Source organism: Tauraco erythrolophus, chromosome 25 (genome assembly GCF_009769465.1).
Source record: "Tauraco erythrolophus isolate bTauEry1 chromosome 25, bTauEry1.pri, whole genome shotgun sequence".
NCBI classification, from domain to species: Eukaryota; Metazoa; Chordata; class Aves; order Musophagiformes; family Musophagidae; genus Tauraco; species Tauraco erythrolophus.
Window position 1 is genome coordinate 3,666,011 of NC_141489.1, and position 21,885 is coordinate 3,687,895.

A 21,885-nucleotide genomic window follows, 5' to 3' on the forward strand; every position below is an offset into this window, starting at 1 on the left:
TCCTGGGTTTAAAGGTATCTTGTCAAACGTTGCTGCCGGCTTGGCAGAGCCCTTGTGGCACCAGCAAGCCTTTGTTGCCCTGAAATCTCCAGCTGGTCCCTTCCCCACCATGGCCCAGCAGCTCCATTTAAGGTCAAGGTGGGACCTTCAGTCTCTCTCTGAGCTGGGCTGAGCATAACCTCGTATCCAGCCCCATCTCCTGGGTGGAACCTTGGACCAATGTTGAAGGTGGCCAACCTTGTCTTCTGGATGGACCATGGGCTTGGGTTGTCTATCTGTCTGTCTCTGACCAGGGGGCGACAGCTCAACAGCTCAGTGCACCCATCACCCACCCTTGGATCTGTGTCTGTTCCAGGATAGAGTCAGCACCTATGTGGATTCTCTGATGTCTAATTAGGGCTGAGCTTGTGTCGCAGCCCCTGAGCGAGAGTCTTCAGCGTTGTTTGTTGTTCTTTATTTTTTCTCCAGAAGGCGATTTTCATGAAACTTGTAGGATCTTGATGATCATGGAGACCTTTTTTCCTCCACTAATGGGTCAGAAAGGAGCCAGGGGGCTCCAAATTACCAGTGAGGAGCTGAGCTGGATGGAGCACACCTGCACCAGCCTGCTTTCCCCTGGCTGAAAATACACTTGGCTTCAACCCCAGCTCTCACGGTGCCAGGTCTGTGCTCCACGGGTGTTGCGCTGCCGGGAAGGGGGGAGAGGAGGGTGCCCGGTGTGTTGGGATATAAAGCAGATGCGTCAGGATATGGCCTTGGGAAGAACACGGGGAGAGCGTAGGCGGTTGAGGTGGCTGCTCCCAGAGCCTGGGGATGGTGGCAGAACGACGAGGGATTGGGGTTTCGCCTCCCCTTGGAGGGGGATTCGAAGCAAAGAAAAGCCCCAGCCAGACACTTGCATTCTGCTCCTCTCCTGCATGCAATGAGCCTCTCCTGGGCCTCAGTTTCCCCATGTAAGACATGACGGAGGGCAGAGGCCGTGGGATGGGAGGGGGACGGGTGGATCATCCCAGATCCCCTCATTTCCCCTGCTGCTCGTGGCCGCAGCGGATCGCGGCTCTTTAAGGCTGCAATAATCCCCAGCCTGGGATTAGTTTTGCACCTAATCACTGCAGAACAAATACGAAGTTTTATTTACAGAAGCAGAAGAAAGACAGGGGGAGGGAAAAAAAAAATAAAAAGCCTCAAGCATGGCTGATCCCAAGATAATCGGGAGCTGGATGGTGGGAGGCGATCGCTGACCTCGGAGCCCCCCCAGCTCTTACATAAACACATGTCACTCCTGCAGTGGGGCCACCACAGCCGCGAGCTCCAGCCCTGCCCCAGCTTGGGCTTGGGGACCCCCCAACCCTTTGAACCGTTCAGACCAGGACTTTGGGGGTTTCTGGCCCCGATTCAGCCCCTTCCTTAGGCACGTGCTCCATGGTGAACCCATGAGCCACGGTTTAAGGGAGGCTGGAGATGTTGCAAGGTGGAAGCTTGGGTGCTGCATGTGGGTCGCCCCAAAACCAGGCTGGTCCCCAGGGGCTTGTGGTCACACCGGGTTGGGATGGCAGCTCTCCTGCCCAAGAGCCCTGTCCCATGGAGATCCCAGCCCACCCACAAGAAGGAGCCAAGCTGCTGCTCTGGGGTAACAAGACATGGGTTTATTTTTCATCCATGCAAGCGAACGGCCCAGCAGCGGACAACCCGCGGGTTGGAACGTGCTCCGTCCCTCCCCAAACTTCCCTCTGTCACTCGAAGTCCCTGTGGCTTTGCCCACAGGTTGGAGATGGCTGGTGGGTGTCCAGGCTGGACCAGCTCCCAGCCTTGGTTGCAGGGGCAGCCCGTGGCGGCTCCGTGCCTGCCGCTGCCTGAATTTCTCTTCCCCTTGATGCAGACGTTGACAAATAAATAGCTCTTTTCTGCTTTGGCTCTTGCATAGTGGAAGAAATACGTCTGACCTGATTGGAGAGAGGAGTCCTGGCCTCTAGAAACCCACGGCTTCGTTGGCAAATGTGCCCATGGCATTGCTGCCAGCCTGCCCAAATGCCCATGCTTGCACCCTGTCCGTGCTTCGCTGCGGATGGCTGCCTTACTTCAGTTCCATTTCTGAGCTGGATTTGAAGGCCTTCCTCCTGGCTGAGAAGAACTTGACACCGAAGAAGATGGTGGTGATCAGGAAGACGAGTGCCAGGGCGAGCAGGACCCAGCTGCCTGCTGCGGCTTGATTGCTGGCCAGGGACATGCCCAGGAAATTGGCTTTGTTAGAGCTGGCTTGGGCTGCAGTGGTTGGAAAATGGAGAAATAAGGGACATGGGTAGTGCTGCTGGCTCTGGGCTGGGGTGTGTAGGGTCACCAGCTCTCCCTTTGCTGGTCTCTTGGATGCCATGTCCCCTTTAGACTCAGCTCCATGGGAAATCAAGGAGAAGTATCCAAACACCCTGTGATTTTTCGGGTGGCCAAGGGACACCAAGACACCTCCATCTCTCCCACGTGCCCCCTCCTGGCCCTGGTGAGGGCTGAGCTCTTCCCCATCACAGACCTGCTGTGCTTGGCCGAGCCCTACATACCTGTGTAAGGAGTCCAGCTGTACTCAGGCCAGCCCAGGACCTCCCCGTTCTTCTCATTCTCCTTCACCAGCCACGTCATGAGTGGCTCAAAGTAGCTCCTCAGGGCATCAGCTGACATGTTGGGCTGCCCGGTGATGAGCTCCATGGCTTCCGGCCATGGCTTGCTGAAACCCAGCTTCAGGGCTTCCCTGTGGCAGGAGAAAGGGTTCCCCAAGGCCCTCTTGGCCACTGGCCCTTCTCTTGTCCCCAAGACTCTTGGGATCAGCAACCCTGGCTATGGTCTGTGTCCTCAGCACTGCAGGGCTGCCAGCCCGGAGCGCAGGGACAGAGGTTTCGCTTGGGGGAAAAGGGGGATTTGCGTGGATTAAAGCCCTCCAGCGAATCCAGCCTGATGCAGAGCAGTTCCCGGGCGAACGGGTTAGTTGTGGAGGTGCTTTTCTTGAAGCAAGGGGGTCGTTTTCCCTAAGGAACAGGGGTCGGAGGAAGAGGACGAGGAGGAGGAGGAAAAGGAGGAGGAGGAGGGAGGGAGCCTTCCACCTGCCAGGGTCCCAGCTACCATCTAGTGGCTGCTTTTGCAATCACAGCCCCAGTACCCAGCCCGAGGTGCCCCTGCCCGGGGTCCCTCCTGCCTGCACCCCAGGGCCGGGGAGCAGAGCGTCCCACACCGGGTGGGGAGGGGATGGGTGGCCAGGGGACACGATGCCTCCTGTCTTGCTGGGCTGGTTTTAAGGTATTTGGGGACATAAAGGTCTTGGCTCTGCCCTGCCCACACACCTACCCCAAGATCTTGCCAGCCTCCTTGGACTGGTAGATGTCACACGTGTGCAGGGGACCCGTGTGCCCGGCTGCCGCACAGAGCGCCTGGTGGAACTGGAACTGGATCACAAAGCTGACGAAGTACCTGTTGAAAGGTGGTGGAGAGGAGTGAGGAGGTGGGAGTGGACCCTACTGGTGGTTGTGCCAGAAAGGATGTGGCCCCTCTCAGCCCCTGGCTGCACCCTCCCAGTCTGGAGGAGCATCACTGGATTTGGAGCTCCACCTGCATCAACGCAGCCCAATCTGCTGATGCCGTTTCTGCTTTAACATGTGTTTTATGGCTGCCTGGGTGGATGAGCCCATCCTCCTCGGATAGGGAGAAATTCCTCCAAATCCAGTCTTCCTCTTCGAGGTTTTGCCAGGGTCCTCAGAACTGCCCAGCACCCTCAGGATGGTACCACCAAGTATCCCCCCAGTCATGAAACAAGATGCCATCGCCGGCATCTGAACTGGAGATCCTGGTTCTGTGTCCAAGCGGTGTCCCTCCTGCCCCAGCCCTGCTTGCTTACCTGATGTAGGGGACGTTGGCAGGGATGTGAAACTTTGCCCCGGGGTCAAAGTCATCTTCAGACCTTGGTGTTGGTGGGCACAAGCCCTGGTACTTCAACCTGGGCCAGAGAGGGAGAGTTAGCCCAGCACAGGGAGAAGAAGGTGGGGAAGCTGGGACGGGGCACGGTGGGATGTGAGGACAGTGTGAGGGGTTCTGTATCCCATCGTGTGCCATTGCAACCAACTGGACCACAGGGAAAAAATACCCAGCGGGATGATGGCCAAGGCCCTTGGATCAAAGAGGGGTCTGAATTCAAGCACACCTGAGGTTCCACCACTGCTGGTTGTACTCGTCCTCCGCGATCCGCCCATCAAACACCTTCCAACGCCACTGGTCCATGAGGTACCCGAAGGGCAGGAAGGCGATTTTGTCCAGGGCAATGCTCATCAGGTAGTTAATGTCACTTTCTGCCCAGGGTGGGAAGGTGTGAGCAAGGCAGTGCTGTACCCACCTCTCCACCCTGCACAGGTTGTTCTGCCCAAGAGCAGGGTGTCCCCACCAGGTCCTGCACCCTCCATGCATGCGAATCCACTGTGCGTGTCCCTGACCCCTTCCACCCTGCCCAGCCCACCCTGACCCTCTGCATTTCCAGTTGTCCCCAGCAACCCCCCCACCTGGTCTGTGTGGCGCTCCCCTGACAGCTCACCTTTGTTCTCCGTGACTTGATCCAGCAGATTGATGCTGTGCAGGTGTTTGGGGGTAGAGACGGACAAGGCCATGACATCCCCAATGGCCTCATGGAAGCCAGGGTTGGCCCCGTCACGGAATGAGACGGGCTGGTCCATGTACTGCAGGAAATACTGGACGTGGCCCATCTCGTGGTGCACCGTGATCAGGTCGTCCATGTTCACCACGGTGCACTGCTTGATCCTGAACCAGGACACGTGGGATGGGGGGAGAAGTGAGGGCAATGCTGGCGTGAAAATCTCCCAGAATGACCACACCCACCTGAGCCGTTTTTCCCTTTGGCCTCCCTTTCCACATGTCCCCACTCCACATCTGATGCCAGGATGGGCTGGTCCTACTCCACTGGGGCTGGTCTCTGTATTTTCTCCTGATGACCCTGACCATTCCCTGTGCCTGCTCACCGGCTTTTCCTTCTCATGGCAGGGCAGGGAAGGCATTCATTGCCCTCCATCTACTACGGGGGTTCCTGCCAGCAGCTCCTGCATCTTGGGTACTGGTGGCACTGCCATACTGGGGATGCCACAGCCACAGGGCAAGAGACACTGCAGTGGCATGAGGCCACGTGCCCTTATTCTACAAAGACACTGCTATCTACCCCAGCACATCAGCTGGGACCACCACTTGGTCCCCTCGAGCACCTGAAGTCCTTGCGGTTGTAGAAGTCCCAGGCGGAGGCGTGACACACCACCTCCCGCCCGTCTGTCGGCTTCTCAATCATGGACTTGTCCCAGAACTCCTGTGGCATGGGGATGAGGCCCAGAGAGGTAAAGAAACGATCCGACTCTTCAAACATCATCTTGGGTGTCCAGCCCTGGTGAGAAAGCAGAGAATGTGGTGAGGGGCAATGGGGGATGTTAGGAGTGCCAGGGGCTGGGAAGGGTGGGAGCCCAGGGACAGCCTTGTTCTTCTGGGCAGGGGAGATCTTTCAGAGGCAGCTAGAGCTGGATCCAGCCCTTGGCATATCCAGGTGGGGAGAGAATATGGATGAACCATGGAGGTTTCTGGCAGCATCAGAGCATTTGGCAACATGGGTGATGGCAACAGCCAAAGGGTGCTGGGTCCCAAGGGGCTTCCCCAGAGCAGTCTGGAAAAACACTGACCTGTTCTTTCATGGCCGGGGTGGCATCCACCTTGGTGGCATCCGGGAAAGGTATCACCAAGTCGAAAATGTTGGACCACGACTGCGCCCACATGTTGCCTGGGAAGCACAGGAGGACAACGCATGGCAGGAGTGAGACAAGTTGAGGAGAGCAGAGGCAACCTGTTACTCCTGACTGCTGCACAGAGTGGACCACCCTGCCTGGTCCCTGCCCTGCCTGCACAAGGGCGATGCAAGCAGGGGCCTGTCCATGCAGGAGAGGTCAAGTCATGCTGGGCTTGTTGCCCTTCCCTGGAGCAGACTGGCTTCTGCAGACCCTTCTCATGGGTCCTTGGCCCTTTGGCCAGAGCTGAACAGAGACCAGCCTCAATTCTTGGCATGACTTGAAGCAAACTATGCCTGGTTGGAGACATGGTTTTGCTTGAGGACCTAGCAAAGCCCTTACCTAGCAGGTGAGCAGGGATGGGACCTTTCAGGTTTATGTGCTCTGCACCATACTTTTTGTATAGGGCTCGGCGTACGTAGGCATGCAAGTTGAGGTACAGAGGCTGCAGCTCCAGGTACAACCTCTCTAGATCTTCCTCGAAGGTGGATGTCTCGTACAGGGATCTCCAGAAGGCCCCGTTGTCTGTGTAGCCTGTTGTAGGAAAACAGTAGAAGCTGTTAGACACTATCCTTCTTGGGTAAGAGTCTGTCATGCTTCTCGGACACCTCAGGTCCTTCCATATCAATGAAGCAGTGGATCTCATGGGAATTGGTGGGGCCTCCATGCCCTCAAGATTTTTGCCCTGAGTTGGACGATCAGCCCAATCCTCTCCTTACAGGATATTAAGGCCATGGTGGGTCTCTAAGCGAGAGGGGCACTGACCATTGAGCACTGCTGCCTTGTTGCTCAGTTCCACATATCGCTTGTAGTTGTCCTTGATGTTCTTCCCAGAAGCATCCCGCCAGCCCTTCCAGACAAAGAGGAGCTCGTTGTAGTCCCGTGAGGTGGCCATGATGTCTGTGAGGTCTGAAGAGAGAGCAACGAAGCCAAAGTGATGCTGTTGAATGGGCTGGACTGATGTAATGGTGCTAGACCCAACGTGTTGCTCAGGGGCCGTCACAGAGAAGGTGGGAAGGCCCCTTCATGACCTTTCTCTATGTCCCGGTTAAAAAATCCCTCCTTTCTGGGCCTATTGCAGATGACTTGCTAGACACCCTGACAGAGCTTACCAGGATCCAGGGGGTGACAGGTTCCGTTCTCTCTGCAGACCTTGGCTACGCTGTACGTGGTCTCCATATCTGAGAGGAGGGTGTTGTACTGCAAAGAAAATCAGACCACAGGAACTGACTATCCTTGCTCCTGCCCCTGGAGAATGTCAAAGCCCATTGAGATGTCCCTAGATATTTTCCTCTGGTCCCTCCCAATGTGACCCTAAATGGAGACAAAGTGAAGTCAATACAGGAGGGACTGGAGCCAGCAAGCAGCGTGCCATTGCCACCCAAGCGACCAGGCCCCACTGCAGTCTGGGATAGGCAACCTTTGGTGGGAGTTCCTTGAGACAAGGATCTTGGTTTTGTGTAGAAGGTATGAAATTATCCCTTTGTTCAAGGGCAGGGGGTGGCTGCCCAGTGGCATTTCCGAAAAGCTGGGCGAAGCCTGTATCTCCAGATAGGGTAGGAGCAAGGGACACCCCACCCCTGCTCTGTCCCCTTGCAGCTCACCTCCTTCAGCTCATCCTCAGGCAGGGCTGCCCTCTCAATGACACTCAGCTTCTTGAGGATGCGCGTGACACTTTGGTCCTGGAAGTCGGAGGGGTCGAACTGCCTGGCCCTCACGCCGTACTCAAGGGTGTGCTTGGACATGGCCAAGTTCTTCTCCAGCTGCAAGAGTAGGAGGGGAAAGAAGAGGAGTTACTCCAAGGAGATCCTGAGACACAGGCCATCTCCAGACACACCACCTGACATGCCATGACTGGCAACCTCCCCATGGCTGCCCTCGTTGGTACATCATGGCACGATGAGGGTTTTCATGGTAAAGGCATCTCCTGGCTGAGAATGTTACCCCTTGGCTAGGGGCAGAGGCTGCCCTGGTTTTCAGAGCTCATCTGAAATGTGCTCTGGGTGCCAGCTGCCTGCATTGGCTGTGGTCTCTTCCCGTACAGCCCCAGGGTCATTCCCATACCATGATCTCCTTGTTGTAGTCAGTGATGTTGGTGTCATAGGCCCAGGATGCCTCAGTGTAGGCGTTCCACACTACCTCGGCCGTGCTGTTGTACTCGGATAGGAACTCTTTAGCTTGTTCTTCATCTGCTATTTTGTCTAGAGGAGGAGATAAATGAGGGAAGAGAAGGGGAGTCAGGAGAGTCCTCCTCTTTGCAAGACCACCACCCCATGGAGAAGCCATGGTTGAGCTTTTCCCAGAGCTGCAAGTCCATTGAAGGATGCCACAACCTGGGAGAAGGATGAGCCAAGAAATGGTGGCAGAGGGGCACTGCTGGAGTGATCCACTGGACAGGGGATGGGATAACAGGGCACACTGCGTGCCCTAAACCCTCCCGCTTGGGCAGAAAGGATACAGCTGATAACAGACGACCTGTCACGCCATGACTGATGGCATTACTACAGCAGCTTCAGACAATGGTACGTCGAGAGGTTGGCTAATGGCACCCGCAACTTGGGAACCATCACTCTGTGGGACTCCATGTGGAGATGGTTCTTTCTCTTTCCTGGCATGGGCACCTCCCCGACTCACAGCAGGGACCTCCCTCAGCACTGTCCTGCCTGAGGGTTAGTGATGTCTCTTGGGAGGCCTTCTCCTGCCCCTTCCCAGGGCCAGGATGGAGCTGCAGCCTTACCAATGCCTTCAGGGTAACCTTCAGGGATAGGGGGACGCCAGTCAAACTCCGGCCAGCCCAGCACCTCGTTGGTCTTGTTGTTCTGCTCCTGAAGCCACTCGGTGATGGGGCTGAAGTACTCCAGGAGGGCCCCAGCGTCCATCTTATCTGAGCCAGTGAGGTTGAACAGGATTTCCTGCCACGACTTGGAAGACCCGGCTTTCAACACTTCCCTGCAGACAAGCGGGACAGCAAGAGCCAGCATGAGGCCAGGGGATGGATGGGAGAAAAGCAGTGGTGGTATCTCAGCATCTCAAGGGTTGAAGACGCTATTCCTGAGTGGGAAACGAACCTGGGAACTGCTTCTGAAGACCCCACCTGTCCTGCGTATGGGAATGAAGACTCCCCATCACAAACTCGTGCTTTTGTTAGCACCCAGGCAGTCAATAGGAATCAAACGTGCTTTAGTGACCTCTTGTCTGGGTGGGAGCTCATGACAGGGACAATACCAGTAGGCTGGTGAGGACCACTCACCCCACCCCAGTGCTTCCAAGTATTTCCATCCATCCATCCATCCATCTGCAAAGCTATTTCTCCAGCCATCTCCACAGCCACTTTTCCTTCCTTCCTTTCTTCTTTCCTTCCTTTGCACACCATCAGCTTCCACGCACACATCTGCCCGTGGCGATTGTCCCGACCCTCCTCTGTCCCCACCTGAGTTTGTCTCCAGCTTCTTTGGACATGTAGATGTCACAGGTGTGCAGGGAACCGTTGTGGTTGGCCGCCTGGCACAGCGCCTTGTGAAACTGGAACTGGAGGATGAAGCTCACAAAGTACCTGCCAAGGAAGCCCATGAAGGTAAGCGCTGGGGACAAAGGGAAGCAGATAAGTCCTAAGGTGAGGAGGAAGGCACCTGGCCACATGCCAGCTCCCCACCACTTGTGCTCCCAAGAGTTGGACAGTCTCTGTGTCTCGAGCAGGAGCAATGCACCCCAGTCCCTGCCCACATTGCTGAGCCCCCACTGCCCCTGCTCCCCAAGGCCCCGTCCCCTTGCCAGCACCTCCTCTACCTGATGTAAGGGGTGTTCCCAGGGATGTGGTACTTTGCTCCAGGGTCGAAGTTGCTCTCGTTCCTCGGAACCGGAGCACAGATACCCTGATATTTGGTTCTGCAGACAACAGAGAACAAGAGCACGAGCTGGAAAGAGGGGGCAGATGAACCAGGGCAGGGAATGGGAAGGGAAGGCTTAAGAAGTCTACACAATTAGAGAGTGCTTCCATGTATATCCATCCATCCATCCATCCATCCATCCATCCATCCATCCATCCATCCACTCATCTACCCATCCTTCCCACCCACCTATCCATCATTCTCCAGCCATCTCCATGGCTACTTTTTCCTTTTTTTCCTTGCTTTCTTCTTTCCTGCCTTCCTTCCTTGCACACCCCCAGCTTCCACACCCTCACCCACCCCTGATGACCATCCTCTACCTCAGATACCACCAGTCATAGTTGTAGCGGCTTGAGGGCGTGCGGCCGTTGAACACGTTCCAGCGCCACTGGTCGATGAGGTAGCCGAAGGGCAGGAAGGCAATCTTCTCCAAGGCCATCTTCAGCAGGTAGTTGATGTTGCTCTCTGCATGAAACAGAGCCTGAACCAGGTTGGGAAGGAGTCTGGCTGGACGGCGCTATGGTCACTAGACTTTTGTTGGGCAAGAGGGTGAGCAGATCTGGGTGAGAAATGAGGACAGCATTTCGACATACGATTTTGCTCCCCAGTGAAGGCTGCATCGGACACAGGAGGTTTTTCTAGATGGAGCTCCTGCTTGGGGTAACATGTGCCTCTTTACTGAGTGGGAATGATGGGAGTGACAAGTGTGGTGTACCCTTGACTTCAGCCTGGCTCTCAGGGTGAGAAGGTCTCTGGTGAGTGTACTTCTTAATGGTTCCCTCTTCACACATTCACTCCGGGGCACTCAGAGTGAAGAGTTTGATCTGCACAGCTGTCACGCCACTGCAGAGGTTCTCATGGTTTGGACCAAGAGCTGGGGTCAACTCTGGGACAGTCACCACTATATCATGAGGAGCAGAGGGGATGGTGACATCTGCTTTGCCCTTCACCACAAGGAAACCTAGGGAAGGCAGGTTGGAAAACAACCTCCTGGAGACCCAGCTGAAGCTGTGGGGTCAGAGAGGGGTTGGCAGCACTGCCCCGAGGGGCTGTTGGCTGCCATCGCTGTGGTGGCATGGCTGCCAACGGCCGGTTAGTCGGGGAGCGATGCCTGGAGGCAGGGACCATCTGCTCCATGGTGTTTATGCAGCATCAGCCTGATGCTCTTGGCTGCTGCGATGGCTTCCCCATCACGAAATGTATTTAATGACAAGGCAGGAGGATCCCAGGGCTGTCCCTCCTCCGCAAAGCAGCTGCCTGCGGCGGGAGTCTACGAACGCTTGGTTTGCTCTGCCACCGTCTGCTGTGATGTGTCGGCGGAGAGACGTTGGGCGGGGGGAGAGACTCTTGCCAAGCCGGGCAGTGCCCTGCGGTGACAAGTCCTGCTCTGCTGCACTGGCTGGCAGGTAGACATGTCACCTGCTGACTGTCCTCGTGACTGTGCATGTAAGTGCTCAGTGCCACCTCCGCAGAGCTACACTGAGAGCTCCTGCGGTGGGTGGGAACAGCGGAAAGGTCAAAGCCCATCAAGGACAAAGATGCTATTTTCAGGTTTGGGGCTCTGATGGAGAAGGGAAGGGCACAGACAGGCTCTGGAGAGCATCCCTCCTGCCCTTGGGGGTGAAGAGGATGGAGCCATGAAGGGTCCTACATGGACCCATGGAGCCAAGAAGGGGTTGTACATGGACCCATGGATTCAAGATGGATCTTACGTCGACCCATGGAGACAAGAAGGGTTTGTGCACAGACCCAAGCGTGGGTGAAAGGCACACAATCAGCCATAGTGTCTTGCCTGCTCTGGGCTGCATTGCCAGACTGCAGCTCACTCTGGCGTGTCCCAAACCCTTCCTTGTGCCACGGGCAGTGCCTGAGCCCTCCAGGCCACCCAGCTCCCCAGGGCAGCTGCCATACCTGCATCCTCAGTGGCACTGCTGAGGAGACCAATTTTCTGGAGGTGGCTGGGAGTGGAGACAGACAGGGACATGACATCGCCAATGGCCTCATGGAAGCCAGGGTTGGCCCCACTGCGGAAGGAGACGGGCTGGTCCTTGTACTGCAGGTAGTACTGGATGTGGCCCATCTCATGGTGCACCGTGAACAGCTGCTCCATGGTCACCGTCGTGCACTGCTTGATCCTGCCAGGTGAAAAGAGAGCATTGCCTGATCTGGGTGAGGAACCCTGGCTGCCTGTGCACCTCCTCCATGGGCAGGACCCTCCACAGTCCCTGAGAGGGTGGCAGTATCCCATGGGGAAGGGGAAAGACCAAGTGGAGGGGAAGGCAGGGCAGTGTGGTGCCCCAAGACCTTACCCCAAAAGGTGACAGATTGGGTTGCAAGGCCAGGCTGGGGGTACCCAAAATGGTGACCACCAAGAGGGATGGAGGAGGGGCTTACCCTGTAGCCCTGGGGACCCTGCATGCCCTCACGCACCTGAAGTCCTTGCGGTTGTAGAAGTCCCAGGCCGAGGCGTGACACACCACCTCCCGCCCGTCTGTTGGCTTCTCTAGCATGGACTTCTCCCAAAACTCAGGGGGCATCTCCAGCAGCCCCAGGGAGGTGAAGAATTCCTCCGAGACCCGGAACATGTGGGTGGCGTTCCAGCTCTGGTGGGCAGCAGTCAGGTTATGGCTGAGGAAGGGGCTTCCCATGCCCCGGCCATCACCTCTGATGCTCTCCCAGCACCGTGGGGAGGAGATGAGTCCCTCCAAGGGACCGTGATCCGGCTCCTCTCACCCTGATGGGGACCCCTGGCCCCAGAGACAGGGCGAGCATTCCGAAGAACCACTGGACAGTGGTGCTGGTGCCCAGGGAAGCAGGACTGATGCGCCCGGAGGGCTTGAATCTGTGTGATGGTGTGGACACAGCCCCTGACCTGGGGACTGGCACCGGTCCTACCGCACGGTCCTTCCTCTTTGCCCATCTGCTGCCTCTTTGGTCATTGCCAGAGAGGGAGTGGAGTCATTTCTTTGTCCCTTGCCCTCCCAGACATGTCTTTTCTGCTGTCCCCTATGCGGGCATGAGAAACCACTCCCATGGGGTCAATGCTATGGGAAAGCCTTGGCCAACACCCCTCCTGTTTTCATCCCCCTGGTGCCACCAGTGGGTCCCTCAGCTGATCACCTGCTCCACCATGGTGCTTGTGACATCAAGGTTGGGCTTCTCAGGGTAGGGGATCATCAGGTCATAGATATTATTCCACTGCTGAGCCCACATGTTGCCTGAGAAGAGAAAAGAGCAGGAGCAGAGCTGGTGGTAGGTCAGGAGGAAGAAAAATACAGGGATAACTGAGACTTTCCTGTCCCACAATGGCCCTGTGTGTGCTCCTCTGGCCCCACCAACACCCCTGGGCACAGGCTGGGAGGGGTCCCTCCTCTTACCCAGGAGGTGAGCAGGGATGGGACCCTTCAGGTTGATGTATTTGGGGCCGTAGCGGTCGTACAGCTTCCTCCGGACAAAGGCGTGCAGGTTGAGGTAGAGCGGTTCCAGCTGATTGTAGAGAAGCTCCAGGTCATCCTCAAAGGAGGCTGAGTCATACCAGGAGCGCCAGTAGCTGCCCGTGTCATCGAATCCTGCCAGAGAGGCAGTGATGACCCCCAGCTCCAGCCCCCGGGGGCTGCCCCCGACCCAGTCCCAAGAGTCAGGACCGGGGGACAACAGTAGGATTTTTGTCCCTTCCCCAAAGTGTTGGCATGAGGGAAACGGACGTTGGATGCCCGGCTGCACGCGGGATGAGGAGAGCAGCAGGGCACCCCATTGCCTCTTCCTCAATTCCCACCTCTGACCCCTGACCGCCCCCTGCATCCCCCCGTTCTGCTCGTACCATCCATCTGATAGGCCTCGTTGCTCAGCTCCACGAACTCCTCATACTTGGAGCGCAATGGGTTGCCCGCGGCGTTGTGCCACCCCTCCCAGGCGTAGAGCAGCTTCTGGTAGCTGCGGGAGGTGGCCATGATGTCTGAGATGTCTGAGGCAGAGGGGACAAGAAGGACATGAGAGAGGGGCAGCAAGAGAGGTCACATCCCACAGCAACTCTGCAGAGGGGCCACCACCATCACGTCAAACCCAAATACTCATCTTCGCTCCAGGACAACCTCAATGAACATGGGTAGGACCTGCCAACCCCAACCCACTGGGGATGTGGGGACCTGGAAAATCCATGGCTGTGGGGTGCTGAGCACCCCGCAGGGGCAGGGGGACGGGGACCATACCTGGTTCCAGCTCCCAGCAGGTGCCGTTGGGCAGGCACACCTTGGCCGTGGAGTAGATTTTGTCCATGTCGCTGAGGATGGTGTTGTACTGCGGGGAAGGAAAAGACGCTGGGGATGGGAATGGCCCTTCAAGAGGGACTTACAGACTTCCCAGCTCCGGAACATGAGTGTGTGAGTCCCCGGAGAGACGTGGAGGAGGATGGGTGTGTTTACACAGCGTGGTTTTGGTGAGATAAGCGTGTTATCACCCGGAGCGTTCCGTTCGCGCCCTTCGCACGGTGGGAGCAGGGAGGCTCTCGGGGACGGACAACCCGTGCCCAGCCCACCGCCGCAGCCGGTGTCCCGGAGCGGGGCTGTTTATAAAGCTCTTTGTCAGCAGGGCTGCGGCACAGGCACGGGCTGTTTATCTGAGCGGGTTAAAAAAAAAAAAAAAAAAGAAGAAAAGCAGGAGGAGGAGGGGGATTTATTTCTGTGAACTTCAACAACAGCAAACAATAGCAACAGGAGGTTTCCTGGAACCTGCCTGGGGAGCCCATTCCCAGGGAAGGAAATTCCTCCGCTCTGTCCCTCTCTTTGCTCCCACCCTCTGCTCCGGCCAAGCCGAGAGGACGGAGATGGAGAAGATGGAGAGGATGGAGATGGAGAGGATGGAGGATGGTGGCTGCAGTGGGACGGAGGTGCCTGGGGACATGCGAAATGTGGCCGATGGTCAGGGAGGAGACGTGATGCTGTGGGTTATCTGGGGGAGGGCAGGGATGGGTTTCCTGGAAGGAACTGGGGCTGATGCTTCTCTGGAAAGGTTCACTGGGTTTGCCAGCCAAGGGGGGTTCAGTGGGGACGGCTGCCAGGGAGGGGACAGGGCAGAGGGGACAGCAGTGTCAGCATCCCTGTCCTCACGCTGAGGCAGGCGCACAGCCTCAGCCTGGGCGATATTTTCACGTACAGAAATCAAAATCGTATCGGATTTAGGTAAACGACCCTGGAAGCTCAGGACGGCGACAAGGAAGGCTCAGGATGTCCTGATGTCCCTAGTGCGGAGCCGTGTCACCGAGGTACGGCATCTCCGGGCTCGCAGGGAGGGCTCGGGAGCCGGGTGGCTGCAGCACCCTCCTCTGCAGAGGGCTGCATTCCTGAGCAGCCCCGGGGAGGGGGGTCGAGCCAGCTGGCCCCCAGCCATGGGCACAGCCTGGCTGCGCTCCAGGTGACGCCCAAGGCCACTCTGTATAAGCAGGAAATCTCCGGTTCCCGCTAGGATAGCGCTGAGAGGAGGTTATGGCTGGATAACGGGGCCGGCAGGCACCCCACGTCCCGGGAGGTAGCATCCCATCTCCCGCCATCCGTCACTGCCTTCCCTGCACCGAGGCCAGGGAGACCCTCCAAAATATGATGGAGGGGCAACGGGCCAGCAAGAGGGGCTGGACCCTGATGAAAAATTCCTTTGAGAGGTTTTGCAGTGCCCCAGCAACACCTGGGGCTTTGGTGGCACCTCACCTACCTGCTGCCTCTTCTCCAGGGGCAGGTTGGAAGGTCCCAGAGTCTGGATGGAGCCGATGATTTTCCTCAGCTGCAGGTCGCTGAAGTTGCTCCAGATGCTGCCGTAGAGCTCCTTGGCTTTCTTCCCCCACAGCTCCGTGAAGTTCTGCTCCTCCAGCGACGCCTCGACCTGCGCAGCGAGAGGGGACACAGGGGCTTGGGACCAGCCCTGGGACGTGCCACCACCCGGGCGATGGTTTGGGGGCCGAGATCGGAGCCATGAGAGTTGGTGGGAGCCAGAGGGGACGGGACACGAGGCGGCAGGCAGGGTTGTCCCCAGTCCATGACGTTCATAGATAAAGACATCAGCTTCCAGCCGAGGCGGTGACGGCTGCAGCCCCTGCTCGCTTGCAGCGCTGCTGGTGAGCACCCGCCATGGTGGCCTTTGGGGATGTGTTGGAGGCAGCTCCAGGGTGTCGTGGCCCAGATGGGGTGCAGGGATATGGGGACGGGGGTGCCCACCCCACTTGGGCAGGGTGTCGGGTGCTCTTGGGCTGCCACATTAATTTTTTTTCCTTCTTATACCTCCTAGATCTAGATCTATGTTTCTGTTTTTGCTCTCCGCAGCCCGGTTGAGGTTCAGAGCAGCTTTGGGGCACCCCAGTGCAGGGGCAGGGAGCAGCCTGGGTGGCACCACAGGGGGATGCAGAGAGGTGACAGCCTCGACCCTCCGTGCACACACTATCCGTAGTGTCCCCGTGGGACTGGCCACGTCCCAACCAGCGGGTTCTTGTGCCAGCACCGTTATATCAGGGTCAAGCGAATTTCAGCTGCGTCTGAGTGAGTCCCTGAGTGCCGTTACCTGGGGCTCACCTTGCAGAGGGGCCCCCATTCGCACCGAGCCCCCGGATTTGGGTCTCCCACTGTCACCCACCTCCTGCCAGCCCCGACCTCCCTTCCCAGGGCCGTGGGACCGCAGGGAGCTGCCTGCACCACAGGGGGTTATTTAGGCAGCTGGAGCTGCGGCTGATGGCCACGATTTTGGGACGGGGTGTATTCCGGGCAGTTGCATCCCAGCCTGACTGTATTTTCGGGAAATGCTGATATTTCGTGAGGATCTTGGCCCAGACGATGCACAGGATGGAGTGGGAAGGTGCAGAGCGCCTGTTGGCTGTCCGTATGCCATCCCGGTGTGATTGATGAAGCTCATTAGCCGTTATTTGTGGCATTTTTAGCCTGGCTCCAACAAGGCTGGTTTGTTTTATTTTAATTTTCACATTCCCTCAGCTGGCAGTGGGGAGGGAAGGGAGTTACGGTGCAGCAGGGCTAGAGGCTGCCCAGGCCAGAGGGCACGGTGGGGGAGATGCCGAAAGCGCCGGGCACCCGCTGCCTCCCTCGGCCACCCCAGCACCCACAGCACCACTCTGGGTACCAACCGACCCCGACGCCTCGACATTTCGGGATGTGCCAGCCCCACAGACACCCTGCACGGAGCAAGATGCTCCTGCATCACCCCACTAAACGGGGGATATCTCTGCCCCTTCCTAGATCCTGCTGCGGAGCCGGGGGAGCTGTAGGAAGCAGAGTCCAGCTGTGTTTCATCTTCTCCTCGAACAGGCGCCTGTGTTTGGTCAGGCGAATCGTGCCCTAAACTCTCCTGACAGCTCTGGCAGAGCGAACCGAGGCTGGCGGTGCTGCCCAAGACCCCCTTGCAGCTGTCGTGCCCGTGGGTCCTGGCCCTTCGCCCCCGAGTCAGGCTCTCTCTCTGGGGCTGTCTTTTTGGGAGGCTCAGAGGCTCCTGGATGCCTGCAGCCCTCAAGTCTCCCTACAAACCCCCTCATCCCTGTCCCTCCTTGCTTCCTGTGCAGTGAAGATGCAGCAGGATGTGGCCCAGGGCACTGCAATGGCTCTGCCCCAGGCACCTGGACAAGTCCTGCACCCACGAGGAGCCTCTGAACCACCAAATGCCATCGCCAGCCTCTTGCCAGAGCCCCATCTCGCAGGAGATGGTACACGAGCTCCCTGTTCGTCCCTCCGCCATCCCTCTGTCCGTCCCTGCGTGGCCAGGGGCTGCTGCCACTGCCTGTCACCGTGTCCCAGGGCCAGCTTTCGTGGCAGGTCCTGGAGGAGCCCACACCGCGGTGGCCCAGCTCAGGCCCTCTTGTGTTACAGGCACGTGTGGGGTTTGCCTGGCCCAAGGGGTTCCCCACGTCCCCCAAATTCAGCCTTTCGGGTGTCTCCCCATCCCGCTGCACACCTCCTCGCCGCCCCGTCGGTGGGCTCAGCTCAGGGGTCGGCTCTGCTCCTCTTCCCGGGCTCAAGAGCCTCGACATTGCTGGGAGCACCTGAGCATGAGCCTCGGGCATTTATTAACACAGGAAAGGGTGAGAGATGGCCCGGAAATACCCCTAGAGAAAAGTCCATGGAAGGTGCTCTCCTGGCCCTACCCTTGGACTCGACACAGCCGGGATGCTCCCGCTCCGCCAAGTTGGCAGTGGCCAGACCTGGCGGCAATGTTCCCTTCGTGCAGGAAGACACGCTTCCTTCCCGCCGCAGGGCACGCCATGCCCTCCGTCCCCGCGGGATCCAGAGGGGTTTGGGGCTGTATGGCAGCTCTTGGGGCACGGGGGTGATGCTGGGGTCCCTGAAGGCAGATAAGGGCTGCACCGATGCCCGTGTGCCACTGGCTATACGGGGCAGCAGGTATACCTCTGTCGTGGCCGTGCCCCCCGTTCCGGGACAGCCAACAGCTCCCTGGGCACAACAAGAGCCGGGGAAACCTCTGCAGCCCCCCAGGCATGACGATTTCCTGGCCCTTGCTGGGCAAGGGCCGTGCTGCAACTCACCCAAGCGAGAGCAGCCCCTGGGGTTTCTCCAACTCCCCGTCCTGCTAAATCGAGCCCAAACACCCCCAAACCCCCGGCCAAACACGCACACGCCTGCAGGATGCTCAGCGCATCACTCCCCACCAGCAGGTTCCTGGGCTCATGTCTGGTTCCCTACAGCCTCATGTGCTTTCCCGAAGCCGGCTTCATCCCTGTGGGCTGGGGACACAGGGACGGGGGTGGCAGCCTCGGTCCCGTTGCTGTCCTGTTGCTTGTGCGCACTTTGGGCTCCCCGTGTCTGCCCCAAACCAAAGCCCCCAGTGCTGGGACACGGTGGGGCTCTGGCATGGCATAGCGCCAGGACGTGGTGGCAGTGGGCAGGGATAGGGACAGGGACACTTGACACCTGACCCCGCTGCGGGAAGGGGGAGAGGGAAAGTGAAAGGTGCTGGGAGGAGAGAACCACTTCTAAAAATAATCTGGACTCTGCCCTGGGACCACGGCTGTCGCTCTGGGACAGAGCCTCTCCGAGGGCCAATTTGGGGCAAAACCCTGCGATTCCCAGGCTACGAGTCCCAGCCCTGCTTTGCAATCCTGAGATGCCAAGAAAGGAGCCCATGGGGAGGAAGAAGACCGTGCCAAGTATCCCCACCATGCTCCAGGCCCCCCCAGTCCCCGGTGCTGGAGACACCCCCGCAGTGCCACCGTCCCCGTCCCGCCACCCACCTGCAGAGCAGCGTTCTCGTCCGTCAGGTTGGTGTAATAATCCCAGCTGGCCGAGACGCTCTCGAAGAGGACGAGCTCGGCCGTGCTGTTGTAGGCGCTGGCGAAGAGGGCGGCCCCCTCCTCGGTGGGCTCGTAGTCGGGGGGCTCGAGGTCGGAGCGAAGGGCACCCGCCAGGCTCAGCCCCAGCAGCAGCCCCAGCGCCGGGGGCATCGCGGCGGGAGCGGTGCACGGGGAAGGGGGGGTTCCGTTCGGTGCCTTGCGAGATGATAGCTTTGCCTTCGCTGCCGGCTGCTTATAAGCCAGCAGCCTTCGCGCAAACCCTGCCCACCGAGCCTGCCTCCCCTCGCAGATAAGACCGGAGCGTTCCGCTCGCCCGTCGGCAGCTCCCGGGCTCGCGGGAAGGAGCAGGGAGCAAGTGCTGCCTTGGGGTGCAAAGTCCTTCGGGCGCCTGGCCATGCCGGGAGGGAAGGGGAAGGGGCTGGGACAGGAGGGAGGGAAGGAGGTGCTGGACAATTGAGGGAAAGGAGGAAAAAAGAGAAAGGAGGAGAACGGTTGGAGTGGACAGGGTGAGCGGGAGGCAGCTCCATCTCTGTAGGGTCCTGGTCCACTCCTGGCTCGGTGAAGGGGGATTCGGCTCAACTGGACCGTGGGTTTTGGCAGGACGGCCCCTCCCCACACCGGCATCACACGGTGGACGCCCCTCGGCAGCACCCCGGCCACCCGCCGCGGGGCACGTAGGCGAGCGCAGAAGGGAAAGCGCTGGCTTGGGGTCAGCCAAGGTCTGTCTCCTGCTGCTTCTTGCCAAAGTGACCACCCCCCCCAGCAAAACCTCATTTTTCGGAGAAACGGAGTATTTCTGCTGGCTGCAAAGGAAATCCCATAGCGTCACACCAAGTTCTTTGGACTTGGAGAAACTGGGCTGACAACAAATGAGCAACAAAATGTTCCCTCAAAATGAAACCAGACCCGTGTCAGTGGAGTTGATAGTTCCTTTCTTTTTTTTTTTTCTTTTTAATTAACTAAATCCCTTTCCCCAAGGGCCTGGCCCCAGCCCTGGGAGCTGTGCCCGGGCCAAGCGTCGGCGCCAGATGAGCTGAGCCCGTCACCCCTCGTCAGGGCCACCACTCCAGTGGACAACTGCCACAGAGGGGAGAGCTTTTCTGGGGGTGACAGAGAGAAACCCCTTGGCTTGTTGACCCCACTGGGTGCTGCAGTGACCCCATGGGAAACAAGGAACGAGTCCTCCTGCCAGGGCTGGGGACCCTGCAGGGTTTGCAGAGCCATTTCCAAAATTAAGTAGGGATTTAGGAGCCTGCAACCCTCTCATGTCTATTCAACGCCTCGTCCAAAAATCACTGCTTCCCACCCTGCCCTACCACCCACCACCAGCACCAGCTGATGCGGGCACCCAAAAAACCTTCATCCCCCCGACCCCAGGCCTGTGCGGGTGTGCAAACAGCACTGGCACCACCTGCCAGCCCCAACATCGTGGAGCTGGGGGCGAAGCCGGCGTCCACCCGCAGCTCCCCTTGCCGACCCCTTTCCCCACTGGCTGCAGGTCCCTGGAAACGCCAGTTTACTGGGAAGTTGCAAAAAAATGGTTGGTTTGGCTCCAATTTGGCTGTCACCCAAGCATTGATGAATGGAGATTTCCTGCGCCCGCCAGCCTCTGTTCCCAGCTGAGCTGGGGAGGGGTTTTCCCGGCTTCGGGGCGTTGTGGTGCAGCCTCCGGCACCAGCCAGGGTCTCGGGTGAGCAGCTCCGTAATCTCAGCGCAGCACTAGTATCCAGAAATCCCAGTGAGGGAGACCTTTTCCAAGGTTGGTGTTTCCGATGGATGACTCCACAGGGGAAGGGTAGCTCTCCATCATTTCACGCGTCGGCATCTTCTGAGGCTGGTGCAAGAGGGGCTGCTGCTGCTGCTGTGGGACCTTGTGTTGGGTGAGAGGTCCTCTTGATGGCTGCATCTCCCAGGATGCCCGCAGCTCTGTGGCATCCCGTCCTAAAAACCTCCAGCTGGGGTCAAGGCAGAAGACACGCAGGAGAACACTGGCAGGTGAGGTGGCTGTTGGCCCAGGAAGGCAGGTGAGATGCTTGCAAGCTTGAAGATGCTTATCGGTGCCTCTGTGCTGCCCCAAATCCATGTTGTGCCCCAGCACCCATCAGGGATGGACTCAGGGACTCCCATGGGACACCCTGCAGAGTAGGGAGACCAGTCCCCGCTCTCCCCACCCCTCTCAGGGGTGTCACGGTGGGTGATAGATGCCTGTCTGCACACAGCGTGCAGGGTACCCAGGACTGCAGATGCCACAGACCGGAGGGACAGGAGGCATCGAAGGATGTGATAAACGTGTTGCCACGGAGACGAATGCTGAACCGCTGGTGGGGACGCGGGCTCAGGGGACGCTGGGCGAGACGTGGTGTCCCTGGGCCGGGGGGACGCTTCCCATCGGCTTGCATCGCCGTCACCAGCTGCGCGGAGCCGTTGGCATCCCCCTCCCCGGAGCGCGTGTGCGCGGACACGTGTGCCGTGGCCGGAGCATCACCGCGGCGTGGCGGGGGGTGCAGCCGTGGCGGTGCCTTGCTTGCGAAGGAGCACGACTCGCTCTCGGCGTTTTGGATAAGCTCCTCGGATTGCCAGAGCCGTGAAATCTCCCTGCCTGCAGCGGGCAGCGCTGGCGGGGGCACCTGCTGGGTAGCCCCCGGGCCCAGAGCCCCCAAATAATGACAGTAAATATTTCTTAGAGGAGCTGTAAGGTCTCAGCTGTGAGAGCGGGGAGATGGGAGAGGGTGAGCAGGGGTGGTCAGGTGAAGAAGCAGGTATTTGGGGATGGCCACAGCGCTGGCTGGGGAGGTTTGGTGATTTTATTGGGTATATTCCAGCCCTACGGCCTCTGGCTGGGGATGCTCAAGCCCATTTCCCCCTTATTTTATTATAAACCCATTTCTCAAAGTGTTTG

General features: G+C 58.5%; 1 protein-coding gene across 1 annotated transcript; it reads right to left on the bottom strand.

The window, feature by feature from the left end:
• Nucleotides 1–1,624: 1,624 nt before the first annotated feature.
• On the bottom strand, nucleotides 1,625–19,136 carry ACE (angiotensin I converting enzyme). Its single transcript, XM_086626466.1, has 25 exons — nucleotides 18,927–19,136; nucleotides 15,398–15,565; nucleotides 13,903–13,990; nucleotides 13,515–13,658; nucleotides 13,072–13,263; nucleotides 12,815–12,912; nucleotides 12,125–12,297; nucleotides 11,606–11,829; nucleotides 10,015–10,159; nucleotides 9,594–9,692; nucleotides 9,238–9,360; nucleotides 8,545–8,756; nucleotides 7,872–8,008; nucleotides 7,412–7,570; nucleotides 6,920–7,007; nucleotides 6,573–6,716; nucleotides 6,150–6,341; nucleotides 5,706–5,803; nucleotides 5,244–5,416; nucleotides 4,565–4,788; nucleotides 4,181–4,325; nucleotides 3,878–3,976; nucleotides 3,331–3,453; nucleotides 2,553–2,740; nucleotides 1,625–2,262 (listed from the first exon to the last, which is right to left on the bottom strand). Exons 1-25 carry the CDS (start codon nucleotides 19,134–19,136, stop codon nucleotides 2,075–2,077), a joined length of 3,834 nt encoding a protein of 1,277 aa, XP_086482592.1. The 3' UTR covers nucleotides 1,625–2,074.
• Nucleotides 19,137–21,885: the final 2,749 nt, after the last annotated feature.